Genomic DNA, 23,565 nt, shown 5'->3' with positions numbered 1-23,565 from the left:
AAGCCTCCTCCCTGCGCCCCACGGGCCCCTAGGGGTGCAGCCTAGCCTGCTGTGGAGGCCAGCCCACAGGGGCCTCTGCTCCCCTCCAGACCCCGTGGTCCCCAGGCATCCAGGAGGGCCGGTCCCTACAGCTCCCAGACAGTGCTCTGTGCTCCCTAGCGGCCGTGACAGAGGATGGCTCTCGGGTGGGGACATGCCGAAGGAACACAGGCCACCGTCTCAGGTGTCTGCCTCCCTCGTTCACGGCAGTCGTCAGCAGACTGCCATTTCCATGCAACTCCACCACCCAGGTCGGAAAGTCTCTTAACTCCCGCTAGCCTGGGAAAAATCACCCCACCACCACTAAGCGGGGGGGGGGGGGGGCTGGGCCCCCAAAGCAGATGCTGAGCCCCTGTATCTCTACCCCCAACTCCTGTGTCTGGCACGATACCACGAGTCCAGCTCTGTTACGGCCCCCGGTCCACAGAGCCGCTGGAAGAACATGGCTCCTACAGGCCGAGCACCTGCTCTGGGGTCTGACATGGGCCCTGGGATTCCGTGCGGGGTGGGGGTGGGGGCTGGGGCTTCAAGGGAGCCCTGCAGTCCCAGGGCTGGGTCACGTCTCACCCTGTACAGGGCGACTGGAAAAACACGGTCAGCACTAGTTCCGGAAGCACAAGAGTGACCTGCAAGGAGCAGGTGTCATCCCAGAGAATGTGCGGGCAGCGGACAAGTGCCAAGTCCTTCATCCCAAACAGAGGAGACAAGGAGGGTGAGTCGGGCAAGCACATAAGTGGAGGGTTGGAGCCGGTCTCTATGTAAATATTTGGTGTTTTGTTCACCATGAATTTTCTTGCATTGACTTGGATTTTAAAAAACACTGCCTTAGAACAAGATTTACATTGATTAGGGAGCCTTTTGGCAAGTGCCCTGCTCGCCTCACCCAGGGTCAGCCCTGGGCCAGGCGCCCTCACCCCCATCCACTCTCCTGACCGTCACAGAATCACTCTCCTTAGCAGTTTGCAAGGACAGATTTTGAAACATTTTCTCATGACGCTGAGAAGCACCCCTATGCGCACCTGTCTGGTCCGGAAACCGGTTCCCGCCTAAGGCAAGGCCAACCTGCTCTCCAGGCGCCTTCTCTACCACCGGGCCCGTCAGTGATATGGAAGAGAGACGCCTCCCCCTAGTGCCCACTGCCCTGCATCACAGGCCACTGACTCTCGGGTCACCACCACCACCTCCGGCAGTTAGAGAGTCCACTGGTCTGCCAGGTTCTGAGGCCAGACAGAGACTCCCAGGAGAGAGGGAAAGGCATCTTCTGGGTGGGTGGGAGGGGGACCGAATCAGTCCAAAGCAGGGGAAAAGCAGTTTACCTTTGGTCCTCTAAGTGCCCAGGATCTCCAAGACCTCTCTGGTGCAAGGAAGCCTTGTGGTCATTCCTTAACAGATGGGGTACCCAGGGGAGGCCCACAAGGGCAGTGTCACCGGGCCCACCACTGGCTAATTCCCTTATGGTTCTCAAGAGAAGCACCAGAGAATTGAAAAGCAACAGATTAATTTGCCTCTCCCATTGGTTTGGAGTTTACTAGTCGCCCACAACCCCTACAGATATGGTCTACAAGTTTCGCTGTGAGCCTAGGAGGTGGGCTTCATCCTTGTGGTTTTATCGATGAGGCTCAGAGAGGTCAAGGAATGAGCCCAAGATCACACAGCAATACACAAAACTGTAAATGTTTAACCTATGTCTTTTGCTTCTCAAAGATGATACTGGAATTGTTAGTAGTAGGAATGAAATGAGCCCATTCAGGGCTCATTGTTACTGTCCTGCCAAGCTGGAATATTCCACTTAGTAGCCACCAGCGGGGAAGGAACAAGGGGTTGGAACTTGCTTTTGTAACAATTACTCTTGTAGTAACCAAGCTATAGAGCTTAGGATATTTCACATGTTTTAACCGTTACTTGTCCTCACACTGATCTTAAGAGGTCAGGGTACCTTCTTTTAAAGCCAGGAAGTAGAGACTCAGGAAATACAAGTGACTTTCCCGAAGACATACACCAGGCTGGTGGCAGAGCTGGGATTTGAACTCGGGGCTCAGCGTGGCAAGTGTCCTTTCCAGTGTCACCATGGGAAAATAGCAGACTTCTTTAATTTATTCAGGTTTCCTTGTACACAGGCATTTTGCAAATGCTTTCCAGGCATATGAAAACCTGATTCAAAAGATAAAGATTTTTCCCATCTACCTAGTAGACGGCTTGCTGTTTGCACTATTCAGTCGCTCCAAACAACTTTCACTACTTTTTTTGTTGTTGTTCATTGGATCCACACGTCTGACTCCAAATGCCACATTGAAAGTGCCTCCCGTCTTGAATTTAATGAGGGTCCCAGCAAAGGCATGCTGCTGGGTGTGCTTAAATGTACGAAGGCTATGCCTGCTGAATGAAGTGTCATCATGAACTAGAGTCCCCTCTATTGCTATTAGAATCTGTCATCCAGCAGGAGAATTCAGTCTCTACGTATTCGCCATCAGGGTTTTTCTGTCAGTGGCCAGTGGTCGTTCTGTTAATAACAGACCAGGGGACACATGCTGAGAGCCACGATGCCTTACCCATGGGAGCACCTGTGACAGGTGACTACTGTACAATCTATTCCACAGAGAGGAGAGCTTCCGCCATGAGTGGGCTCTGTGGCAGGCTGGTTAGCGGGACAATTAAATGGGCTCTGGGACTCAGGGTGCTGGTCCCCAAATCTCTCTCAAAGCAACAACTTGAAACCTCTCCCCTCACCCTGCCTCCGCCATGAATGGATCTCCTTCCACTGGACAAGAACTACACACCGGTCATGTTTGCCTCTTTGCCCTGGTTACAAGGAAGCTCAAAGCTAAGCTCCAGAGGTTTGGCTCATACAATATTCTTTTGTTTCTGATAGGATTCTAATACATAATTTCTTTCAGAGCTTCCTTCTCTGCCCCTTTGTTGTTTGGGGTTGGTGGGTTTCTGGTCTCAGTGTGCCTCTGTTTTTCCTTCAGGCTGCCTAGAATTCTTTCCGGAAGTAGAGACACACACAAAATAAAACCAACCTAACAAGTAGCTTGTGAGGACTGTGGGCAATAGACAGTAGCGGGTGACCACATCCAGGTGCTGAGAATGGCCGCACCGTGAAAGGCTAATCATTCAAAGGCTCAAGTATCTGGCCTTCCTACTGAGAAATAGGCATAAAATTACATAAAAGTCTTAGAACGTCTGAAAACAACAACAACAACAACAGGAAAAGAAGTTTTGCAGGGAAAAAGAACCCTAAAGCGAAGTCGCCAGTGCTTGTCCCCAATTTCCCATATCAGCAACATGAAGAGCTAAAGATCTTCCCAAGAAGACACACCCGCTTTGATCAACCACCCCCCAGCATCTGCAGGAAACATGGGCTTCCCACCCTTGAGACCATAGAAGGAACATTCTCAGAGGATCAGCTCTAGACTCTATAAAGCTCTGTCTAGCCCCTGCTCTCCCTAGTTCTGAGAGAGGGAGTGAAGCCTGTGTCCATGCTGGAATATCTGATTGGCTGTTCCCAGCTCGTTTGGGGTTGGGTGCGTGTGGTGGCTGTGGCCTTTTCTGCAAGTGCTGGGAGCATTGATCCAAGCCATTCCAGCATGAACCAAGGAGGACATCTCCCCAGAAGATGTGTGGCCCAGGCCCCAAGGCTAGAAACGTTGAGCGCTCCTCCTTAATTGTCTTCCACATATTGAGGGACAGTCCCAGGACTTGGCTTGAGGGCTAGAACACCACTACCCTCCTGGGCCCCTGAGTCACAGAAAAGCTGTTCCAGGTGCAGAGGACATTCCGGAAGGCTTCCCCACCACCCTCAGGTCCCCAACCCTAAGGCCCAAGGGTTGACATTTCCTGGTGCTGTGGGGGTCCTGTGGGCGTCCTCCTGCCCCCTGCCCTTGCCGTGCCCACCCTGCTGTCCACTGAAGAGGAAGCATGGAGAAATCCTTAGAAGAAACTTGAGAGAAGCATGCAGCATGCGAGCCCTGAGCGAGCCTGTTCCAGAACGGGAAGTGTGGTTAGTGGGGAGGAGGCTTCCCTGGAGTCAAGCCATGCAAAGGTGGCTGGGCCCTGGCGAGGTATGCTCTGGTGACCGGAGGCGGTGATCCAGGTGTTACACACTATTGGTGAGACCTCTGCTATGCAACACACGGGGGCCTCGAATTCTGAGCACCTTCTTTGGTGGAATGACTTGCCCCAGTTTTGGACAAACCTCCTTAGACAGGGGAGAGGCAGCCTGAGAGGGGGGGTCCTGGGGTTTTATAGGGGGGACCTCTGGTACCATCATGCCCGCCCCACCCCAGGGGTCCTCAATGGGGACTAGTGAAGCTGTGGGAACAGTGACAAAAAGTCGCCCAGCCCCTCTGTAGGGACAAGTCAGGCGCCAAACTCTCTGGGCTCACATTCCAAGATCCCAGATTGGGAAGGCAGAATGGGGAAGTCCAACCAGCCTTTAGCTGGGAGCAGCCAGAGAGAGCCAGCTACGGAAGTGTGGGATCCAGGAAAGTTATGGGCGCGAGTGGCAGCATTAGCAGTGACGGTAATGGTCCCAGATGCAAATGGCACTGAGTATGGTGACAGCTGGAGGCAGTGGCAGTGAGGGGACGATACACTCCAGGAAGGAAGTGGATCCGTGGCTCATGTTGCTCACCAACTAGCTGATCCTGGAAGCCCCTCACTAGGCTCTGGGTCACAGAAGGAGGGCGTGGTTCAGAAGGGGACTTGGGTTGGTGCTGTCTCCCCCTCCTCCACACAGGGGTGTCCTGGGAGCCGGGGGCGGGGTTAGACGGGAGGAAGGGAGGGGATCCCAGGTCTAGTCTGACGGTGGTTTGCAGAGGGGCCAGCACAGCCCCCAGGCAGGGCAGCAGGTGGAGGCGGTGGGCGAGCAGGGTCCCCAGGCCCCTCCTTCCTGCCGCAGGGTCAAGAAGCTATGGGCTCCATGCTCAGGCTCCTGGCGTGGCATGGTTAGTATACCGCGAGCCAAGGAGGCGTTGAGTACCTACCCGATGGTCCAAGCCATTCTTTCCGTGTCCTGGGGGAGGGTCAGATTTGGAATAGGGGAGTCCTGAAACAGACACAGCATAGCCCTGTCATGCACGCATGGAGGCCCCGCCCCTGCTGGAGGCCCTGCCTCCATCATGACCTCCATCCCCAGGAAGTCAGCCAGCAGGGACATGAAGCCCCTGAGCCCGCCTAGGACACCAGGAACCCCGTGACACCCTCTTGGGCACCTGTGTTTTCTGGCAGCCTCAGGCCTGGGCATCACCTGTCACCCAGGCTGAGTTCCTCATCCGGCAGACCCAGAGAGCTGGGGACAGGAGCAGGAAGGACTCCCCATGGGGGGTGTGGTAAGGGCTGTGCCATCCTGTGCCAGGGCAGCAAATGGAGGCCCGCCATCAACCAAAGATTGTGAACTGTTTTAGTTTTTTAAATGATCGTGAGCTATTTGCCATTGGGGGATTTTACATTAAAATCCTAGTTCGGCTCCTCTTGAAACAAAAAAGAATGGGTCTGAGACCACGGGAATCCCACAGTTGAACCGGCTGTACCACTCGCATTCCTGGCTGCCCTGCATGGGCCCCGGGCTCTGACTCTCCCAGTTAACCTCTGCAATGTGTCTGGAGAGAGTGGTGTGGGGGTTCTCTGCTGTGGCCTTCTGGCTCAGGGGAAGGATATGTGCAGCACGGCAGAGCTGAGCTCCCTGCAGGGGCAGGACCTCCCTCTCCTGGGAGAAGCTCCTGGGGTCATTGCTCCCAGCACTGGGCTGAGCCTGATCAGCTCTGGCAATAACAAACAGGGCCAAACCCCAGTGCCCACTGTGGGAGCTGTGGGGCCGCTAGTCTGGCCCCAGTAGGTGGCAGATCCCGTCTCCTGGTGTTCACAAGGCCACGTGCATCCATGCGACCAAGAACTGAGCCTTGGCCAGAGCTGAGGTGGGTACCATGCACAGAACTGCCTGCCTACCCAATCCAGGACCCAAGGAGGCTCATCCAGAGGCCTTTCCTCTCAGGGAGTCCTCACAAACTCTGGGGGCTGAGACGACACTCTGCACGGGTCACGTGTGGACCCAGGAAAGACTGGTGGCGATGCCTCAGCTGGGGAACCTATCGTGGGTACTTGTTAGCACCTACATGGCCTGTCAGAAGGTCCCGGATGTGGGTCCGAAAGGGTCTTTTGCTACATCAAGGTCAGGGTTCTCAAACTTCTTTTAGCAAAGAGATTTTATATGAAATCCAGCATTGAAAAGAGCGGGGCAGGGGAGCTGGACACAGAAGAGGGACAAGGGACTACACCTGCCGTGCCACCCCTGTTCCTCCTAGCCTCTCTGAAGACTCCCATTCGACAAAGGGGGAATCGAGGCCCAGATCAGGGGGCCGGCCATGGTCACACAGCCCCGGGATGCCAGACAAGGCCCCCAACTTACAGTCCTGGGCTCCCTCCTAATTTACACACAGAGCCAGTCATGCTCAGGGATGTGGGGTTGAGGATGTGAGGGATCCTCCACTGAGACACAGGAGCTCCTGATCCACAAAGATGCTAGAGCAGTGGTTCTCAAAGTGGGATCCCTGACCAGCAGCATCAGGCTCCCTTGGAATTGGGTAAAGAGGCAAATTCTCAGGGCCTGCCCCCAACCTCCTGCTTTGGAATCCCAGGGCTGGGGGCCCATGTGCTGTGGTTTACAACCCCTCCAGGGCATTCTGATGGACACAATGGTTGGGGACCTTGAGAAGAGCAGTGCCCTCACCTCTGTCCTATGCCTGGAGGTGCTGCTGTCACCCAGACCGCTGTCACAGGGTCCCGTGCTCAGGCTGCCCTCTGTGGTCTCTGCATCTGACCGCTTTGTATAAAGCCCAGAGACCCTACTTCAGTAGGTCACTCTGTTCTCCTGACTTTGTGATGACAACTGTCCTGGGTGTCTCTTCTACCTACCTGGAGCCCCCATTGCATAATGTCACAAATTATGCTTCAACCATTAGACAGGATTTCAGAACCTTGTGGAAAGGAGAAGAGTAGATGATATTTGCCCCATTTTTACCTCTTCAGATGTCCTCTCTGTTACGAGGCCCAGAGTCTTCTCTTACCATGTCTCTCTGCTTGGACACCTGCAGCCTGCGATTCTTTAAACATCTGCTTGTGAAAAATGCTTAGTGTTCCTTTGAGAATTTCTTAATTTCCCCATTCATTCCCGCAAGATAGGCTCCCTTAATGCAGAATTTGCGTTAACAGGACCGTCCTTTGGCACACGGAAATAGGCCCTTCCTTCTGGCCCTGTGGCTTCTGCAGAGAACCCCCCTGTCTCCAGGTGGCCTTGTCCTCCAGGGAGTCCATCTGTCTGTCTTCTGTTGCAGCAGCTCTCAAGACCTGCCACCCTCTTTCAGATTTCAGCCATTCTCGTGGTAACGGGATTGGGCGTGAAGTGCCTTGGATTCATCCTACTCGGGATTCTTAAAGTTTCTTAAACCTGTAGGTTTAGGTCTCTGGCCACTGTTGGCAAGTGTTCAGCCATATCTTTGTTTTTGGTTTTCTTTTGTTTTGTTTTGTTTTTTTTTAAGATTTTATTTATTTATTTGTCAGAGAGAGAGAGAAAGAGCGAGCACAGGCAGACAGAGAGGCAGGCAGAGGCAGAGGGAGAAGCAGGCTCCCTGCCAAGCAAGGAGCCTGATGTGGGACTCGATCCCAGGACGCTAGGATCATGACCTGAGCTGAAGGCAGCCGCTTAACAAACTGAGCCACCCAGGCATCCCTCAGCCGTATCTTTGAATGCTTTTTCCAGCCTGCTGTCTTCACTCCTCTCAGAATTATACTGTGAGATGCTTCCCCCCAGATCTCTGAGGCTCTGTTCAGTTTCTCCCTGCTGTTTTCTCTCTGTTGCTCAGACAGAGTCATTTCTGCTGCTCCATCTACGAGATTGCTGACCACTCTGCCGTATTCTGCTATGCTGTTTCTGAATCCATCCAGTGAATTTTTAATTTTGGTCATTTTATCTATCAGTTTCATAGTTTCCACTTGATTCTCTTTTTTTGCGGAGGGGGGGATGGTGGTAATGTCTATTTCTTTGGTGAGGTTACCTTTCTTTATTTCAGGTGTTTCCAGAGAATTTGTACTTGTTTGCTGAAGCATTTTCTGAGTGGCTGCCCTAAACATCCTTGTCCGGGAACCCCAACACCCGATTCTTATCAACATTGTATCTGCCACTTGTCTTTGCAGGTTCAAATCGGCAAGTGGCTCTTGGTGTAGGGTGTGGTCCAGGGTGTGGTCCTCTATCATCTCCCAGACATGACATCAGAGGACACTGGATCCTGGAAGAGCCTTCTGTTGGAGCAGCTGCTGCCTGTCTGGGCCTGGTGCATTACAGCCTGTGGTTCCGAGGACAAGGTGGTTTTCAGAATGCTTATCAATGTGCTCTTCTGGTCTGCCTAGTCCAGCTGGGGTTCCTGGGATGGCCCGTGGGTTGGGGGGGGGGGAGTGTGCTTCCCCGTTTGCTCATGCCCCGAGGTGGAGATGGGAGACACCTCGGGAGACAGCCATGGAGATGGCAGCCATGGGGAGAGTCTCCTGGGCCCATCCTCCCGGCCGCCCCAGACCTCTTGCTTCATACCTACCCATGCAGTCTGGGGAGGAAGATGTCACCTGGCCGCCCAGAGCTGCTGCATGGGAGATGGGAGACATGGGACCAGTGTTTTCCTTCAAGTCCTGAGGTCCCTAGCCAGCCCACCTTCCCCTTTCCACCCTCAAGATTTCTGCAATTTGTCTGCTGTATTTTTTTTTTTTTGGGGGGGGGGGGGTGTTGGGGTTATACTTAGTATGGATGAGCAGGGAGAGAGGAGACTCCCCTATCTTCCCCTCCCCCCCAGCTGCCGTGTTGACCCATCAAACTTGGCCTCTCTGGGGCTAGGAGGAGCCATCAGTAGATTTTAAAGCAGATTTTAAAGGTCCCAGTGACATTTAAAGGTCCCAGTACAGTCAGGGCTGAGAGCCGCTGGCTTAAAAAGGCCTTTTGCACATTCAGAGACTTTCCCTGGCCCTCTTAGGCCTGTGCATTCCATGGGACCTCCTCTTATAGGTAAGGAAGCTGAGGCCCCGTGAGAATAATGATCCCTTCAAGGTCAATGTGTGCTCCCGCAGAGGATAAAATGAGAGCCTTGGACTTCTGGCTTCATGAATGAGTGATCCTGTCTGCACCAGTGGCTCTGTGCGTGTGTGGGTCTGCAGGTGTGGGTGTCTTCTGGGCACCTGTGGGTCAGATGGCAGCAGGTAGCTGTGGGAGTGTGCGCTGTGTGTGTGCACAAGAGAGATGGTAGGTCTGTCGTACCTGGAACTGGGCAGCAGCTGGGGAATTTTGAGTCTCATCAGTCCCCAAAGCGCTGAACACCAGCCATCCTCATGTCCGTACTCAGTGCAAACAGACTCCCTTGCCGCCTCCTCTTGGAAGCCCACCTGTGGCAGCCTTGCACTCAGCATTCTGCGCAGAGTCTCCTTGGGTCTTGTAGTTCTTCTGTGCTGGCTGGCCAGAGGTCAGTGGATCTGGTGGACATGCGAGGAGAGGCCCAGCTACAGCTGGAAACAAGCATCTCATGACCATCTCTGGGGAGGTCCTGTGCACAACTGAACAGGAAGGCCCTTCCCTGGGCACATCTTCCACCAACGCCTGGATGTGGAACTTGGCAGCCACATGGCCCTGCAGAGGTTTGGGTCCAGGAGGGGGCTGGAACGGCCTTCAGTTCTGAGTGACTATAAGCAGGAGACCCGAGGATTACCCAAGCTCCAGGCTTCCAGAAGCAAGCAAGACGGGCACACGGCAGCTAGGCTTGTGGTCTTGACCATGCATTGCCATGACGTCCCCGAGGCTCAGGTGACAGGATGCCCGAGGGCTCACAGGTGAGCCCGAAACCCTGATGCTTCCTGCCAGCATGATGGGATCATTCCCGTTTTTACAGATGAGGCCATTTTAAACACAGACGAGTTTGCTCTAATGCCCAAAGTCACACAGCAAGTGACAAGCTGAGATTCAAGTGTCCATGGACCAGCACCCAGATCTAGCACTCTCTGCTGGCCCATCCTGTGATCTCGAGGACACTGTCACTGTCTACATCAGCAGTGGCCACTGTCATCCCCTCCACCCCACCAGGAGCAATGCTGCGTCCCACTGAGGGAAGACGGTGCTGCTCTGGGAAGGCCCAGGTCCGCCCAGTGCTCTGGGGAGCACTCACCAAGAAGCTGCCCCATGCAAGTGAGGGAAGCCCAGGGGCATCCTCCTAGCACCCCACTCCCCAAGGGCGAACAGTCCACAGGGAAGAAAGGACACAGGGTTATAAAGAGCCCCTGGCCTGGGTTGAGGGACTAGAGAGAGCTTCCAGTTGGATGGGTGTCTCAAGACCCCAACACAAATTTGGAGGAGAGCAGGGGGGGGGTGGGCGGAGCTGAAACATTGGCTTCTTTCCCCAAACTCTGCATCACCTGTAGCTTGGGTCCCTGCCCACAAAAAATCAGAGGCCACACCCTGTCCAGTCCCAGAGGATAAGCCTGCTGGAAACAGGGGACACAGAGAATTTTGCTAAAATTTCCCCATCAAATGGCAGTAGGCTTTGCCCAAGGATGCCCCACTTTCACAACCGGGGGTGGTCTCTCCCATGAGAGGCCAACACTGTTATCTGGGCCAGGGTCCCGTCCCTGATCTCTGGAGTGCTCACTGCTCTCTCCATGAGCTGGCCAGAAGCAGGGGCAGAGAGCAGTCTGTCCCTCCAGTGAGAGACCACAGTCTTGAAGAATGGCCTGGCTGGCTATGCCCTCCCTAGGAGTCTGTGCACCAGGTAAGCTAACTACCTGATGAACTCCAGGGTGCCAACCTGGAGGCCCAGCCCTGACCCTCTCCCCTAGCCCTGACTCTCTCCATCCCCTGCAGATCTTCTGGGACCCTTCCTGCCCCAACACAGCACAGCACCTCGCCCACTCTTGATCTCCCCTCTCCTGCAGCATTTGGCCAAGACAGGAAATGGGGGAGAAGAGGACTAAGAGTAAGCTAGGAATGGACCCAGAGAATTGCACCTTCTTTAGGCCTCACTTTGCAGAAAGTGACACAAGCTCAGGATGTTTATCAGGAAGAAAATCCCGCTTTCAAAGGTTACCCACTTGCATCTGGGAGTTGAGGACCTGCAGGGACTCTGCTCCCCGTCCATCCATCCAGCTCTGGGCAGCTCGGCCTGGACGTCCAGTCTCCTGACTCCACACAGAGAACCGCCCTATTCTTTCCTTACCTCTGAATAAAGGTGCCTCCATCTACCTGAACCAGAAATGGCCCATGTCATTCCCGATTCTGTCCCCACCACGTATCCCTAATGGCTCACATGTGGTCTTGCCACTCAGATCCCTTAGGGGGCCCCCTGCTGCTTATGGGGACACCCCACCCCAATCTCTTGTGCTTGGCCCAGCAGCCTCCAGTCTATCCTCTGTGAAGCTGCCTGTCTTTGTTTTAAATACGAAAAATAGTCCATCTCATTTTCCCGCTCACCACTGACCATTCCCGGCAGACAGAGCAGCTTCTTAGCCCTGTCCACAGACCAGCTGGGTTCTGGCTAGTCCCTCTTCTGCCACCCCTTGCCTTCCTGTTGCCCAAGTGGCCACCCTACTTCTTGCCTTGGCATATGCTTGGACATGCTATTCGTGCTGTTTAGAATATCCCCCAAGGACACCTCCCCCTAGCAGCCCTCCAGGGTACCCCCTACCAAAGCAACCCCTCAGGACACCCTTGTCATAGGACACTCTTCCCAGGGACACCCTGTTGGGACATCCTTTTAAGATATCTCCCCCTTGGACACCCCTCTAGGACACCCCCCCAGGACACTGTCCCCCAACCTGGCTGATGGCAATCTCCCCCCATGGTCTTTCGTTTTCCTACTCAGGCCTGTTGAAACCTGCATCAGCCGAGGTCAGGGCTCTGCAGAGATCTCTCTGGGGCCATGTCGCCACTTGGATGCCAGGCTGGAGTCTTTCACAGGTGACCCAGTCCCGTGCCCACTGCCGCCTTCACCCCTACCACACAGGGCCCCGCGTCGGCCTTCAAGCCCACCAGGCTTCCCCCGAGCAGACTCAGTGTTCGAGCCTATGCCCCTGTCGAGTCTTGTTCAGTCTTCCTCACCTGACTATACTGAAAACTGCCCCCAGCACCTCCTGACCTCCTCACCTGTGGGGCACTGATGCATACTCCCTAACTTTGTTCTGGTCTCAGCCCCCGTCCTGCTAGCACACAGGCCCATGGGGCAGGGGATGACGTCCTTGGCACGAACCCCAACACCCGCGGCGTGCCGTAACACTGAAGATGCTTGGAAGGTATCTGCTGAGGGTAGGGCCTTGTCATACCTGTCAAGGAGGAGAAGGCACTGACGGGTTTCTCCAGTCCTGCCATTGGTGGATTCTAGCCCTTGAGGCTGCCGGGGAGACCTACCCACCAGATGTCCAGCTGACCACAGGCTAATCTCAGAGATCGGCACACAGCAAATTTCAGTGTCTCGTTCTTTCACTCGTGGACAAGGAAATGGGGGAACAATTTTGCCACCACTCCAGGGGAATGACAGGGAACAGGCCATTTCTGATCAAGCTTCATGCCCAGCGAGCCCTCCCTGGGAGGGAGCGACCCTGAGCCCGGCCCCAAGCCAGGCCCCTGGCAGTGACAAGCAGCAGGTGAAAACAAGCATGTCCCATCAGACACAGGACTCCACAGGAGGGACACACAGAAGGAGACACAAATGCCAAAGCCGTGGGACCACCATCTGGCTGCCTCAGTTTCCAAAGCAGAGCTCTTCCCACCCAACCCCCCTCCTCCATTCCTCTCCTGTTCTGGTGCCTGAGAAAGGGCCTGCATCTTCAGAAGCCCCAGGCTCTTTCTAGGGGATCACTGAGTCCTCTGGATGGGGTTCCCCCACCAGCCGGGCCTTTGTCTTCAGGGGATGGGGACCTCCATCCCCTTGTGTTCTTCTTGGGACAGTGAATCTCCTCCCAAAAGGCTCAAGACCCCATTTGCATAACAAAAATCCAATGTCAGCCCTTCCCTGTGTAGAAGCCAGGCCAGTGGGGAACACAGTCTGTTATGCACTCAGCCCCGTTAAGGGACAAGGTGTAGGATAAGGGAGAACAGTCGTCTGTAACATGACGTGTATTTCTGGAAGACCCTCTTCAGAGGCAGAGGTGGCAGTGGGCCCGAAAGAAGGGCGTCACACTGGCTTGTCACTGCTGCCCAAGCACCTGCTTCTCCACTGGGGAGCGGGGACTGGACCACACTCACACCTGCCTCTCTGCCTAGCCCTGTGTCCAGCACGTAGCAGGTGCTCAGTAAACATCTGGGGTGGGATGGATGTGTGAGCGAAGGGTGAATGCAGTCCCGGGTGAGATGCGCTGATGGGGTTGCAAATGGGGTGAGCCACGTCTCCGCCCCATCAGCCCACAGAGGCCCCAGGGGGAGGCGCAGGGTGGGGGGTGCACGGTGTTCGCTCCCGTTGGCGTCTCTGCCTCGCTCAGCTCCCTGCATGCTTCTCCGGGGGCAGGGGCAGCTCTGGTTGTCTCGGCGCCCCACTCAGCGTCTGGCACAGAGTGGGGGCTCAGTAAATACCCGTTGAATGTAGCGCATCTCAACTCAACAAACATTTACTGAGCGTCCACTGTGTTGAGAGTCGCAGTCCTACCTTCCTGGGGCGCGCGACAGATGGGTGGCCCCGGGGACGCGGGTGCGGGCGTGCCTTGCCGCGTGCAAGGGCCCTGCTCAGTGACGCTTGTTTCCGAATGGAACTGGTGTCCCTGGGCTCACTAGAGGGGAGGGAGCCCTGAGGAAAGAGGAGAGAGGGTATGCAGCCCCCCGTTGGGGAATGCTGCTGCCCTTCCCGCCCCAAGTTCTCAGCAGGCGGGCACGCGGCAAGGCACGCGTGATGGAGGCAGGACCAGCAGCCCGCGTGTTGGCTGCTGCTCCCATGCCCATCGGGAAAGCAGGCAAGGTCTTCAGGGCAGAGGTGAAGGCATGGCTGCAGCAATGCATGCTGGGTTCCCCGCTCAGCAGAACTGGCATCGGAACGCCGTGGAAAGTGGAGAACAGTGCTGTCATAATTGCCCTAAGCAAGTGTCCATGAAGGGGAAGGCCATGCACACGCACACACGTGCGTTATTTGTACTGTGGAGGGGTCTCCCCGGTTAGAGCATGGATTTTAGCACACGCAAGGTGCTTCCTTCCGGCCCGGTGTGCCCTGGGTGAGAAGCACTGGGACCCCAACCTGTGACTGCTGTGCTGCCAGTGACGGGAATGACAGTGAGGGCAAGGGGACGGAGCTGAAGCAAGACCTTGCAGGTGTGTGACTGGCCAGTCAAAATGGTGTGTGCACAGCCTCGGGGCCTCGTGGGGGGTCTCCCACCTACAGGGCTCCTGGGACAACCTGGGGACCCCTGATCCCAGCACATGCGGGCGAGGAGACTGTGCATGGGGACAGGGCAGGCCAGCAGCATGGGGAGAGGGAGCTGGCCAGGCTTCTCATCACGTGGTAGCTCCCTCCTGCAGATGGGCTGTGGACATGAGTGGGGATCCCTGAGTCAGTGGGAGGTGGGAGTCTGAGCACCACCCCACAAGGGGAGGACAGGAGACCACAAAAGTCCACCCTGAGGTCCCCAGACGCTCACTTCCTGAGAGCTCCTGGGCCTCATGGGTAACAGGACACCCCACCCAGGCACGGGAGGCTGTGCAGGTGCTGGGGGGCTGGCGCAACAGGAGCCCACCACCTTCCAAAGCCACTGCCATCGGGAAAGCGACCGTGGAGCAGCAAGGCCCACAATCAAGTCCTGTAGTGCCCAGGGCCGTGGGTGCCTGGGAGCAGAGAAGATCCCGGGGCCGGACGGCCGCTGCTGGGCTGGTCCTCGCTGTGACCTGCCTGCAGGTGGGATGGGCAGCCCGTCGTATCCCTCCCGGCACCTGCCCTGGCAGGACATGCTCACCACAACCTTGAACGAGTCGCTCTGGGGGGACTGCTCTGACGTGGCCTTCCTGGGGTGGAACCCACCCAGACAGCGGCCCGGAGAGCCCCCATCTAGAGCGCTGCACCCTTGGAGGGACCAGAGGCATGGGGCTCCTGATGTCTGCTCGCAAAGATCACACAAAACAAGGCACCTTCGTTTGGCTTCGAGCTCTTCTTCAACAAATGGCAGTGCCCGGGCCGCCCTTCCCTCTTCCCACAGAACACTGGCGTGTGTGTGTAAGACAGTCACACTTCGGAGTCACGAGGATAGGAATGACAATGGCAGTCTGTTTGCTGAGCATCTACTATGGGCCAGGCAGAGCGCCCACACGTGTCACCTCCTCTGGTCTCTACTGACCTGGCCAGGCAGACAGGTGGGATGGAGGAGGCCCACCGGTGGGGTCACAGCCCAGGGTCCCACAGCCCGTCAGGGGACGAGCCCAGATCTGCGCTCGGGCCCGTCTCACAGCCATGTCGGCCCCCGCGCTCTGCCTCCTCACACCCGCATCCGCCCTCCGTGTCCCAGCTCAGCCTCACGCGTGCCCACAGGAAACCACCCGCGGGGACCCAGACACGCCGTCCGGATCTCCTGAGGGCATCACACCGCAGCTGGCTGTGTCCTTCACCGCCAGCATACAATTCTAGGACCCTATGTAGAGCGTAGCCCTCCGTCTGAAAACCCCTCCTCATTTAGCCCTCCCGACCCCCAGAGTCCAGCAGCGGTCACATGTCCCGGACTCCCTGCAGACGGGGTGTCCCCGTTCCCCGGTGCCTTGCTCAGGCCGAGTGCCGGGAGGCTGTGCCTGTTGTCGACTCCCAGTCTGGACTCACCCGCCTAGACCATGCTTTACATCTGCTCTGGAGGGAAACGGGCCCCCACTTTCCAGCCCGGCAGCCTCCTTCGCAATAGACCCCAGGAGCCCCATTCAGCTTTCTGGGCTGTCTCCAGCTCTGGAGGGTTCCAGGAGACATGCCCATGGGCGACACGTGAGCTAAACATGTCAAGGGGGAACTCATGCAGAAAGGGAGTCTGCTCTCCTACCTGGTTTGTTCCTTAGCTTTCTTAATGAGCAAGGTTCAGGTCTGGGGGATGGGTTCGAGCCTGTGGGGCCCCTTGCTACGAGGCCTCTCATGCCCCAGTTACAGCTCCTTGCTCAGAAGAACCACTCACGTGAGTAAAAGTTGTCCCCTTGCATTGTCTGGAGAGGGTCTCTATCGGTCCCACTACTGTGGGACAAAGACTGGCTGTCTAGGTCTGGAGAGTTAGTCCTAGTGTCTGCATCCCCCTTGAGAATCAGCCAGCTGGTCTTCTGCGGAGGGAGGAAAAAGCCACGTGAATGCTGAGGCCATCGGCAATGGGACTGACCGCGTTACAGACAAGGAAATGGGGTCAGGCAGCTCAGGGACCCAAAGGGCTTCTTCTGGGGGCACGTGGGGGAGCCATACACACCTCCCTCCCTTTAAGACAAGACAGGGGCCCTTGTCCTCCCTGGAGCCAGGATGGGGAGACTTTGGGGCCAAACCCCGCCCATAGAGGTACACCCATGCCTCTGCACTGCCTCCAGCTGCTTTCCCAGCAGGGCCGCCCAGCCCCGGGGCCTCACTCTTGACCTTCGGACCTTTTACTGGGAAACTCTGTCCAGCCTGTTCTCAAGCCAGCACCCCAGATACCCCCGGAATGCCCTTGGACTAATTTTCCTGTCTTTTCAGACATGCCTCCGTGATAGAGCCAGAACTGGGTTATAGGGGCGCGGAAGGAGGACAGCGGGAGGAGGTGGTGGTGGGGGATACCTCTGAAATCTGGTCCTTGCTGCGTGGGGCCCTGTGGGGTCCCTCCAGAGCAGAATGCAAGCTGGGGAGCCTGAACTTTCGGCTAGGGAACCCTCCCCAGAACCAGCCTGCCTCTGGGCAAGGCTGTGCTCCACCAGACCTGCCCCCGAATTTACCTTCCTGTTATCCTGATCGAAGATTCCATCCTCACCATCCGGTCGCCTGGCGGCTGGAAGGGAAGAGGCGGCCCGTCAAGGGGATACACCAGCTCCCTGGGCATTGCCCACCATGGTTCCCGCTTCCCATCGTGCTCAGAAACAGAAAGGAATCAAGCCAAGGTCAACAGGACAAGAGCTTTTGCAGGGCCAGGGAGTGGGACGCGCCAGGGAAGCATCCCACGGGAGCCCCGCAGGCGGTGGCCATGCACCCTCTCTCAGGACGGGTCTTCAAACCGAGAGCAGGTGTGCGAAGTGATGCAGTCGTAAAACGCCAGCTCCCCCAATCCCCCTGCCCTGAGATCACACCATGTGTTTAGGAGCTTGGGATCTTTAAGAACACATGCTCTACTCTTCTAGTCGAACTCCAAAGGATCAGGAGGGCTTGGTCTCCAGTGCCTGCTGGGTCTGGCTCAGCTGAGTGCACCCCTGCTGATCCCCACACCACCCTGTTCTCAAATCGGGAGACTGAGGCTCAGAGACACGACAGGCCTTGCTGAAGGCTATGCACGGGGCTGCTGGCAGAGGCTGACCTATGAACTCAGGATGCTCTCTCCAATGTATCCATTTGCCCCCCTCACTGCCTGCTGCCCACAAAACAGAAAGGTCAGTGAGCTCTGCCACTGAAAAAGTCCATGAAGAGACAGAAAGGAGGTACGATCCACAGCCAGAGGTAACCTCAGGGACTGGAAGGAGCAAAAGCTCACTTTACCCTGCTATGCCCCCCAAGAATGCTATCTAGGGCAGAGAAGTCCACCTTTTATAGACTCCACTGGCATATTTTTTGGTGGCGGGGGTGGGGTGGTCACCCCGAGGGGCTGACGTTATTCCCAAGCCAGTACGATCAAGCCCATCACACGAAGGGCATATGACGGCACTCAGCACCCATGTGAGCAATTCCTGTACAAAGCCATGGACCCCGTGCATGGAACAATGGAAGGAAGACCCTGGGCCCTTTCCCCACCCATCACAGAGACTGAGGCCACGGTAAGGACATGCCAGGGGTGGGCTTCTTACCTGCAGCCTGCGGAGGGCTTGGACCTTCGAGCCTTTTGGAACACCCTGCCTTGTGCACCACCAAGGACAAGACTGACATCAGGCCCGAGAGCTTGGAAATTGGGGATTGGGCTACAGGACCTTGACAAGATAAGGTCACAGTTGAAGAGTGTTCTGGATATGTGGACATTTTGTTACTCCTGATGGCTCTTTCTCCTTCTTCCAGGAGAGACCATGATTTTTCCAGTGTGAAAATAAAAACCCTGCTCTCTCCATGGGCAGAGGCAACATTACAGGGAGACTGCGCAAGGGGTGTTGTGATGGACAGAGGCACGGGCAGGACGGATGCGTGTCCACTGCCCCAGGCTCACCCGTCACACAGACAATGGTGGTCGCCAGGCAGCAGAGCCCTGAGCATCTGGTTATACATTCACTGTGACCCTTGGCGACCGCCCAGCAAGCTCTGGGGATGATCAGGCCAGTGGGGGCTTGGAGATGCAGAGCACAGCCACTGTCCAACCCAGAGGAGCCTCTCAGGCTCGGAGTGCTGGTGGGAGTCAGTGGGTGCACCCCTGAGGAGCCCTTAGTGGCCCCCAAATGGACCACTACTGTGGGGCCAATTTACAAATACTAAGACAACAAAGGGCTCTTTGGAATATGAAATCCCAGCCCTCTGGGTCACAGGGCCCAGAGGCCACCCTGGGTTCGAGCACTTCACACAGCTGTGGGTGACCAGTTGGGTCAGACACTTATGGCGGCAGAGAGACCTCGGGGCTCAAGAAATGCCCCCCCCCCCACCTGATAAGGAAGCTATCCCACCAGGATTGAGCACGTTTCCTCTGCAAATGTTCTTCCCCCAATCACCAAGGGCTCTCCAAAGGCCAAACATGCCAGCCCCATGGCACACGCAACAGATGCCCAGATGTGGGAGCAGGGGTAGGAAAATACAGGCATTCGGCACTTGGTATTATTTGCAGCCTGCCTCCTGAACAGCTCTGAGCCTCAGTTTCCTGATCTGTAAAATGGGCAAATGACGCCCACCACCCGCCCCTGCTCTGAGTTGCGAGGCTCCCGCGGGGTAATGCCTGTAGATGCTGTAACACATTGGGGGACCTAGGTCTGATAAACGAGGAATGAACAGAGAACAGCCTTGAGGCGAGCTGGGAGCCTGGCATTTCAGAGAGTTGGGAGAAGACAGATCGATTCAGGACGACCCAGGAAACTGGCCTGAGTATGTCTGGTCCAGCAAACAAGGCTGTACCTCTGAGCCTGGAATGTGTTTGCCACGAGGAGCCCTTCAGGGAGAGCCCTGGGGGACCTCTTTTGGGGGCATCCCCAGGAGACTGGCTGGCCTCTGATGTTCTTTCTGGACCCACAACCCACCTGCCTTCCCCTTTCCTCCTGTCCCAAGACAGGACCCCAAAGCCAAGATGAGACTATACCCCACCAGAGAGGAATCCCAGAGAGTCCGTGAGAGGTGGTTGCTTCCTGTCTTACATCAGGGAGCACGTACTGATGAATTTGCAGGGGAGGACGGAGAGAGCACCCCTACGCTAGCAGGCGGAAGCAGGTGCAGGGCTGAGCTGCCCTCTCTGGCCTCCAGGGCCCTGGCATCCACTCCTACGGCTGTTGCTGCCAAGCTGCCTTTTGCTTACCAATGACACAGCTATTGCCCTGTCCCTGCAACCGGACACAGCTTTCTGGCTGGTGTGGGGGGAGGGGTTCTGGTTTTCCCTGGAATCCCTTTTGAGCAGTCTGAACCTAGCATAGCATCCCTCTCTTGAGGGGACCTACTACTGGCATGTTCCTGCTCTGCGCCCCCACATCAGAGGCGCCTCAGCCAACTCCGACAAAACCTGATGGCAAGGCAGCCTCAAACCCACTCTCAGGGAGGAGATGGGGAGTGGCTGTGGCGGGAGCCACACCTGCTTCACCAACATCAGGGGGCCCCCCGCTGTGAGCACCTGCAGCCGGCTCGGAAGCACCACCATACCCCAGTTCCATGTGCACTCTGCGTCCCGCCGCTCCCTGCCTATTCCATGTCTGCCCCTGACTATGCAGGAAAGAGCTCTTCCACTCCCGTCCTGTCCTGCCCCTCACCGTTTTCAATTTCCCATTCATTTCCTCTTGCTTCCTTTCTTCCTTTTTTCTCTTACTACTTTTTCAAAAAGCCATTAAATCATAAAGAAGCAGACTGGAACTAATATCGTACAAGGCATACTGTTGGGCCCTAAATGCTGTACAGCGAGAGCAGAAGGGTCAGGGGCTGGGGGTCGGGTGGACAAGCCCCAGTGGAGCTCAGAGCGGCCACTTCTCAGCCCCAGCCTTGGGCTCCTCATCCGCAGGGGTACCGAACCCAGAGCAGGCCGGCAGGGGACATGCTGGCAGCTGTCGAGCGCCAGCACAGAATAGGGGTGTCCTTGCAGCAGCTGCTCAGGTGAGGACCCCCGTGTCCTCCACACTAGTGCCCCACCATGAGGCCGGGCTACCTCACTGCTGGAGCTCATGTCCCCAGCACGGGAACGGGATGCAGGCACCAGAAAAGAGTGATGCCGATTAAGAACTGTGTGTGAGTTGGAGATGGGGCTTTGGAAAATAAATGAATTAATTAGATACTATGCTTTTTAAACTGGTTGGGCGTATTATCTTCAATTAGTTAATGGTTCAGTAATGCGACATCTTTTCCCGCACAATCTCAAGACAGGTGGACATCAGCGTAAAAGTTTCTGGAGTCTCTCCCCGAGAAACAACAGGGCGGTGACTTTACTGAGTGTGTGTGTGTGTGCACGCGTACACAAGCACATGCATGCTCACACACAATGTTCACATGTGCTCACACACACCCACACATGCTCACACGTGTGCTCACACGCATGCTTATAAACACATGCTCACACACACTCACGCACTTGCACACACGCATGTTCCCCCATCCCTGCTCTCACACAGACTCCCACTCACACATGCATGATCTCATACACATGCATGATCTCACATGCATACACACACTCTCACATGCTCACACTCATGCATGTTCTCACACATTGCGCACACATGATCTTCTACACAAACACACTTACACATGCACGGTCTCACAACACACACATGCTTGCACATGCATGCTCACACGTGCGTGTGCACACACATACACACTTCTGACAGGACGTGTTCCGCCCGGAATGGGGGAAAGAAATCTTGTAAAAGCAAAACATCTCAAATATATCAGGGGCCAGAGACATCCTAACACAAACATTATTTCTGGAAAGTTCCCTGAGGACACCCCGGGAAGGACAGAACACACACGTGCTGAGCCCCTTGCACAGCCCATTCCCATTCTCGAAGGGATGGGTTGTGGTCGTGTTTACCCCCCGGCTGTGGCTGGATGCTGGGTGGAGAGCAGGCACAATGGAAAGTATATTTGCTAAAAGAATCAGGACTCCAGATTGCTGAAACGATAAATGGGCCTGGGTCGTTGCTCAGCGTTCAGCCATGCAGGATTCCCTTGCCTTTGGATGGGACAGGCCTCCGTATCCAGGTTAAAAGCAACAACACAAGGATTCACGCTGATAATGTAAAATAAAATGTCTATCCAGGGGACGATTTAGTTAGTCAAAGAACTTGGGGCTGGAAGCTCTTTGTCTTAGATCTGGCCAGTTCAGAGCCTGCCGAGTGATTTCATGATCTGATTTACTGCTTCCTCTGCTTCCTGAGAGGATGGCCCCTCCTATACAACGTGTGTGAATTCTATGAGGTTAATAAAAGGCCAAGTCAGCCAACACCACTGTGACAAGCACAGGAAACACACCTTCCCACACAGGCGTGAACACGGCCACCATGGTGGTAAGACAGCCTTCAATGCAGCTGCTCCTTCCTTCAGCTGGGCCTCGGTCTCCCCACTCGTAACAATAAGGGGCTAGTCTGGACAATCTCTAAGGGCCCTAGGGTCTCACCAGCCCACCCCTCTCTGATCTCTCCATAACATCTGAGCTCCAAGCTTCCCCAGGTGAGTGGGAATGGTAAAGGTCACTGCTTTCTGGGAATCCAAGAGTTTAATTCATTCCTTTCTTTCCTAGGACGAGGAAGAAATGCATAAGGCATAGGGCCTACTGCCCTCAAGGGAAAACCAGAAATCCTGTTTGTATAATCAGACCACCGATGGATCAGTAAGTCACAGAAAGCATGCTTTTATAGGATTGCACGTTAACAGTGCTGCGGTTGTGGATGGGGGACGTGGCTGTTTTCTGTGGGTGCCTCCAGACAAGAACTTTAAATACGGGAATCCCTCTTCCCCTCCCCCCATCATATGCACAGCACTTCACAGATTAGAGCCTATTTCCACGTTCATTATTTCATTTGGTCCATAACCAGCCTGTGAAGAGGACAGGGTAGATGGGTCAGTCCCATTTCGCAGAAAAGGAAACAGAGGCTCAGGATGGTGAAGCCCCACGCCCCAAATCACCCAGAAATTCCATCAAGAAACAGAGGGAGACCCGGAGCCTTCTGGCTCCTGCTCCGCGGTTCCAGCCACCTGCTGCCCAAGCCCCTGTCCCAGGCCGATATGGTGGAGCGGAGGTGGGCAGTCACCTTGGAGAGGCAAACCAGGGTCTAAGAAATCCCCTCCCTGCCAGACCTGCCCAGCCCATACTCGCTGATGCGACAGACTCCCTGACTACTGGCTCGCTATTCACTCCCTCCTCAGAAAGTCCTAAAACCCAGGACCGAATGACTACACCTAGTTTGTTCTGTTTTCCAAAACCCTGGCTGGGTTGCATTGGGGTCCAGGAAGCCTTGTCCCCGAGCACCTCGGTTGATGTCAGCCTGACTGCCTCCCTCCAAGGGGCATTACGGAAACCCTGGGAACCCGCTGTCGCTGAGGAACTCCCAACCCAAGCCCACGGACATGGGCTCGCCTCGGCTTTAGAGCACACGGAACGGTCTAGACTCAGAGTTGCCCTCTGCGGGCTCTGACGCAGAGGCTTCTGGGAGCCTCTTGCCAACCTATCCTTCTTACTCAGGCTACCCGCGGTGCCTCCCCATCCCCGCTCAGAACACAGCAAAAGGAAGCATCCAGAAGCAAAGGGGGTGGCAACAGGCATGCAGGGAACACACGGCAGCAGAGGAAATCCGACTGTACCATGCTGTTTGTAGATAGGGGGTTTCCTATAGATGTTATCTTTTACGCCCGTGTCTGGGAAAGAAGAGAGAGAAAAGAAGAGCGGGGTGAGCGAGCACACTGGTTTCCATTCCGCTGCTTCTCCAAAGCAGCCATCAGCCACCAGATTCCACACGGCCAGAGAGGCTCACAGGGACTGACTCCTGGGACCCACGCCTCAGACCAAGCATTCCCCAGGCCCAGCCCGAAGCCAGAACCTAATTCAAGGGGAGCGGGGAGGGAGGCCGCTGAGAGTGGGCAGCCGGTCAGACAGAGCCTTCTCTCCAGCACATTCCCAGGAGGGCCAAAGGGGCTCCCTGGTGTTTGTGTGGCTTTAGGGGAAACTCCAACGCACACCAGGAGGGGGACTACGGGGACATGCAAACCCTCAGAATTGGGGGAGGGGGTGGTCGAGAGGCTCGGG

General features: G+C 55.8%; 1 protein-coding gene across 11 annotated transcripts in view; it reads right to left on the bottom strand.

Moving 5' to 3' along the window:
• The window catches only part of ABLIM2 (actin binding LIM protein family member 2), a 133,841-nt gene that overhangs the window by 12,255 nt on the left and 98,021 nt on the right, over nt 1-23,565 (bottom strand). For 4 of the 11 annotated variants that reach the window (XM_059380171.1, XM_059380187.1, XM_059380179.1 and 1 more), the window contains 4 exons: nt 23,124-23,177; nt 16,955-17,007; nt 16,180-16,318; nt 5,025-5,086 (listed from right to left, as the gene is read on the bottom strand). In XM_059380171.1, the coding sequence (XP_059236154.1) occupies nt 5,025-5,086; nt 16,180-16,318; nt 16,955-17,007; nt 23,124-23,177 (308 nt within the window). The remainder of the gene's footprint in view (nt 1-5,024; nt 5,087-16,179; nt 16,319-16,954; nt 17,008-23,123; nt 23,178-23,565) is intronic. The other 7 variants (XM_059380193.1, XM_059380212.1, XM_059380218.1 and 4 more) reach the window with 3 other exon arrangements.

The sequence above is a fragment of the Mustela nigripes genome, chromosome 1 (genome assembly GCF_022355385.1).
Source record: "Mustela nigripes isolate SB6536 chromosome 1, MUSNIG.SB6536, whole genome shotgun sequence".
Taxonomy (NCBI): domain Eukaryota; kingdom Metazoa; phylum Chordata; class Mammalia; order Carnivora; family Mustelidae; genus Mustela; species Mustela nigripes.
Note: the sequence above shows the minus strand (reverse complement) of the source record. Positions and strands in the feature narration are given on the sequence as shown.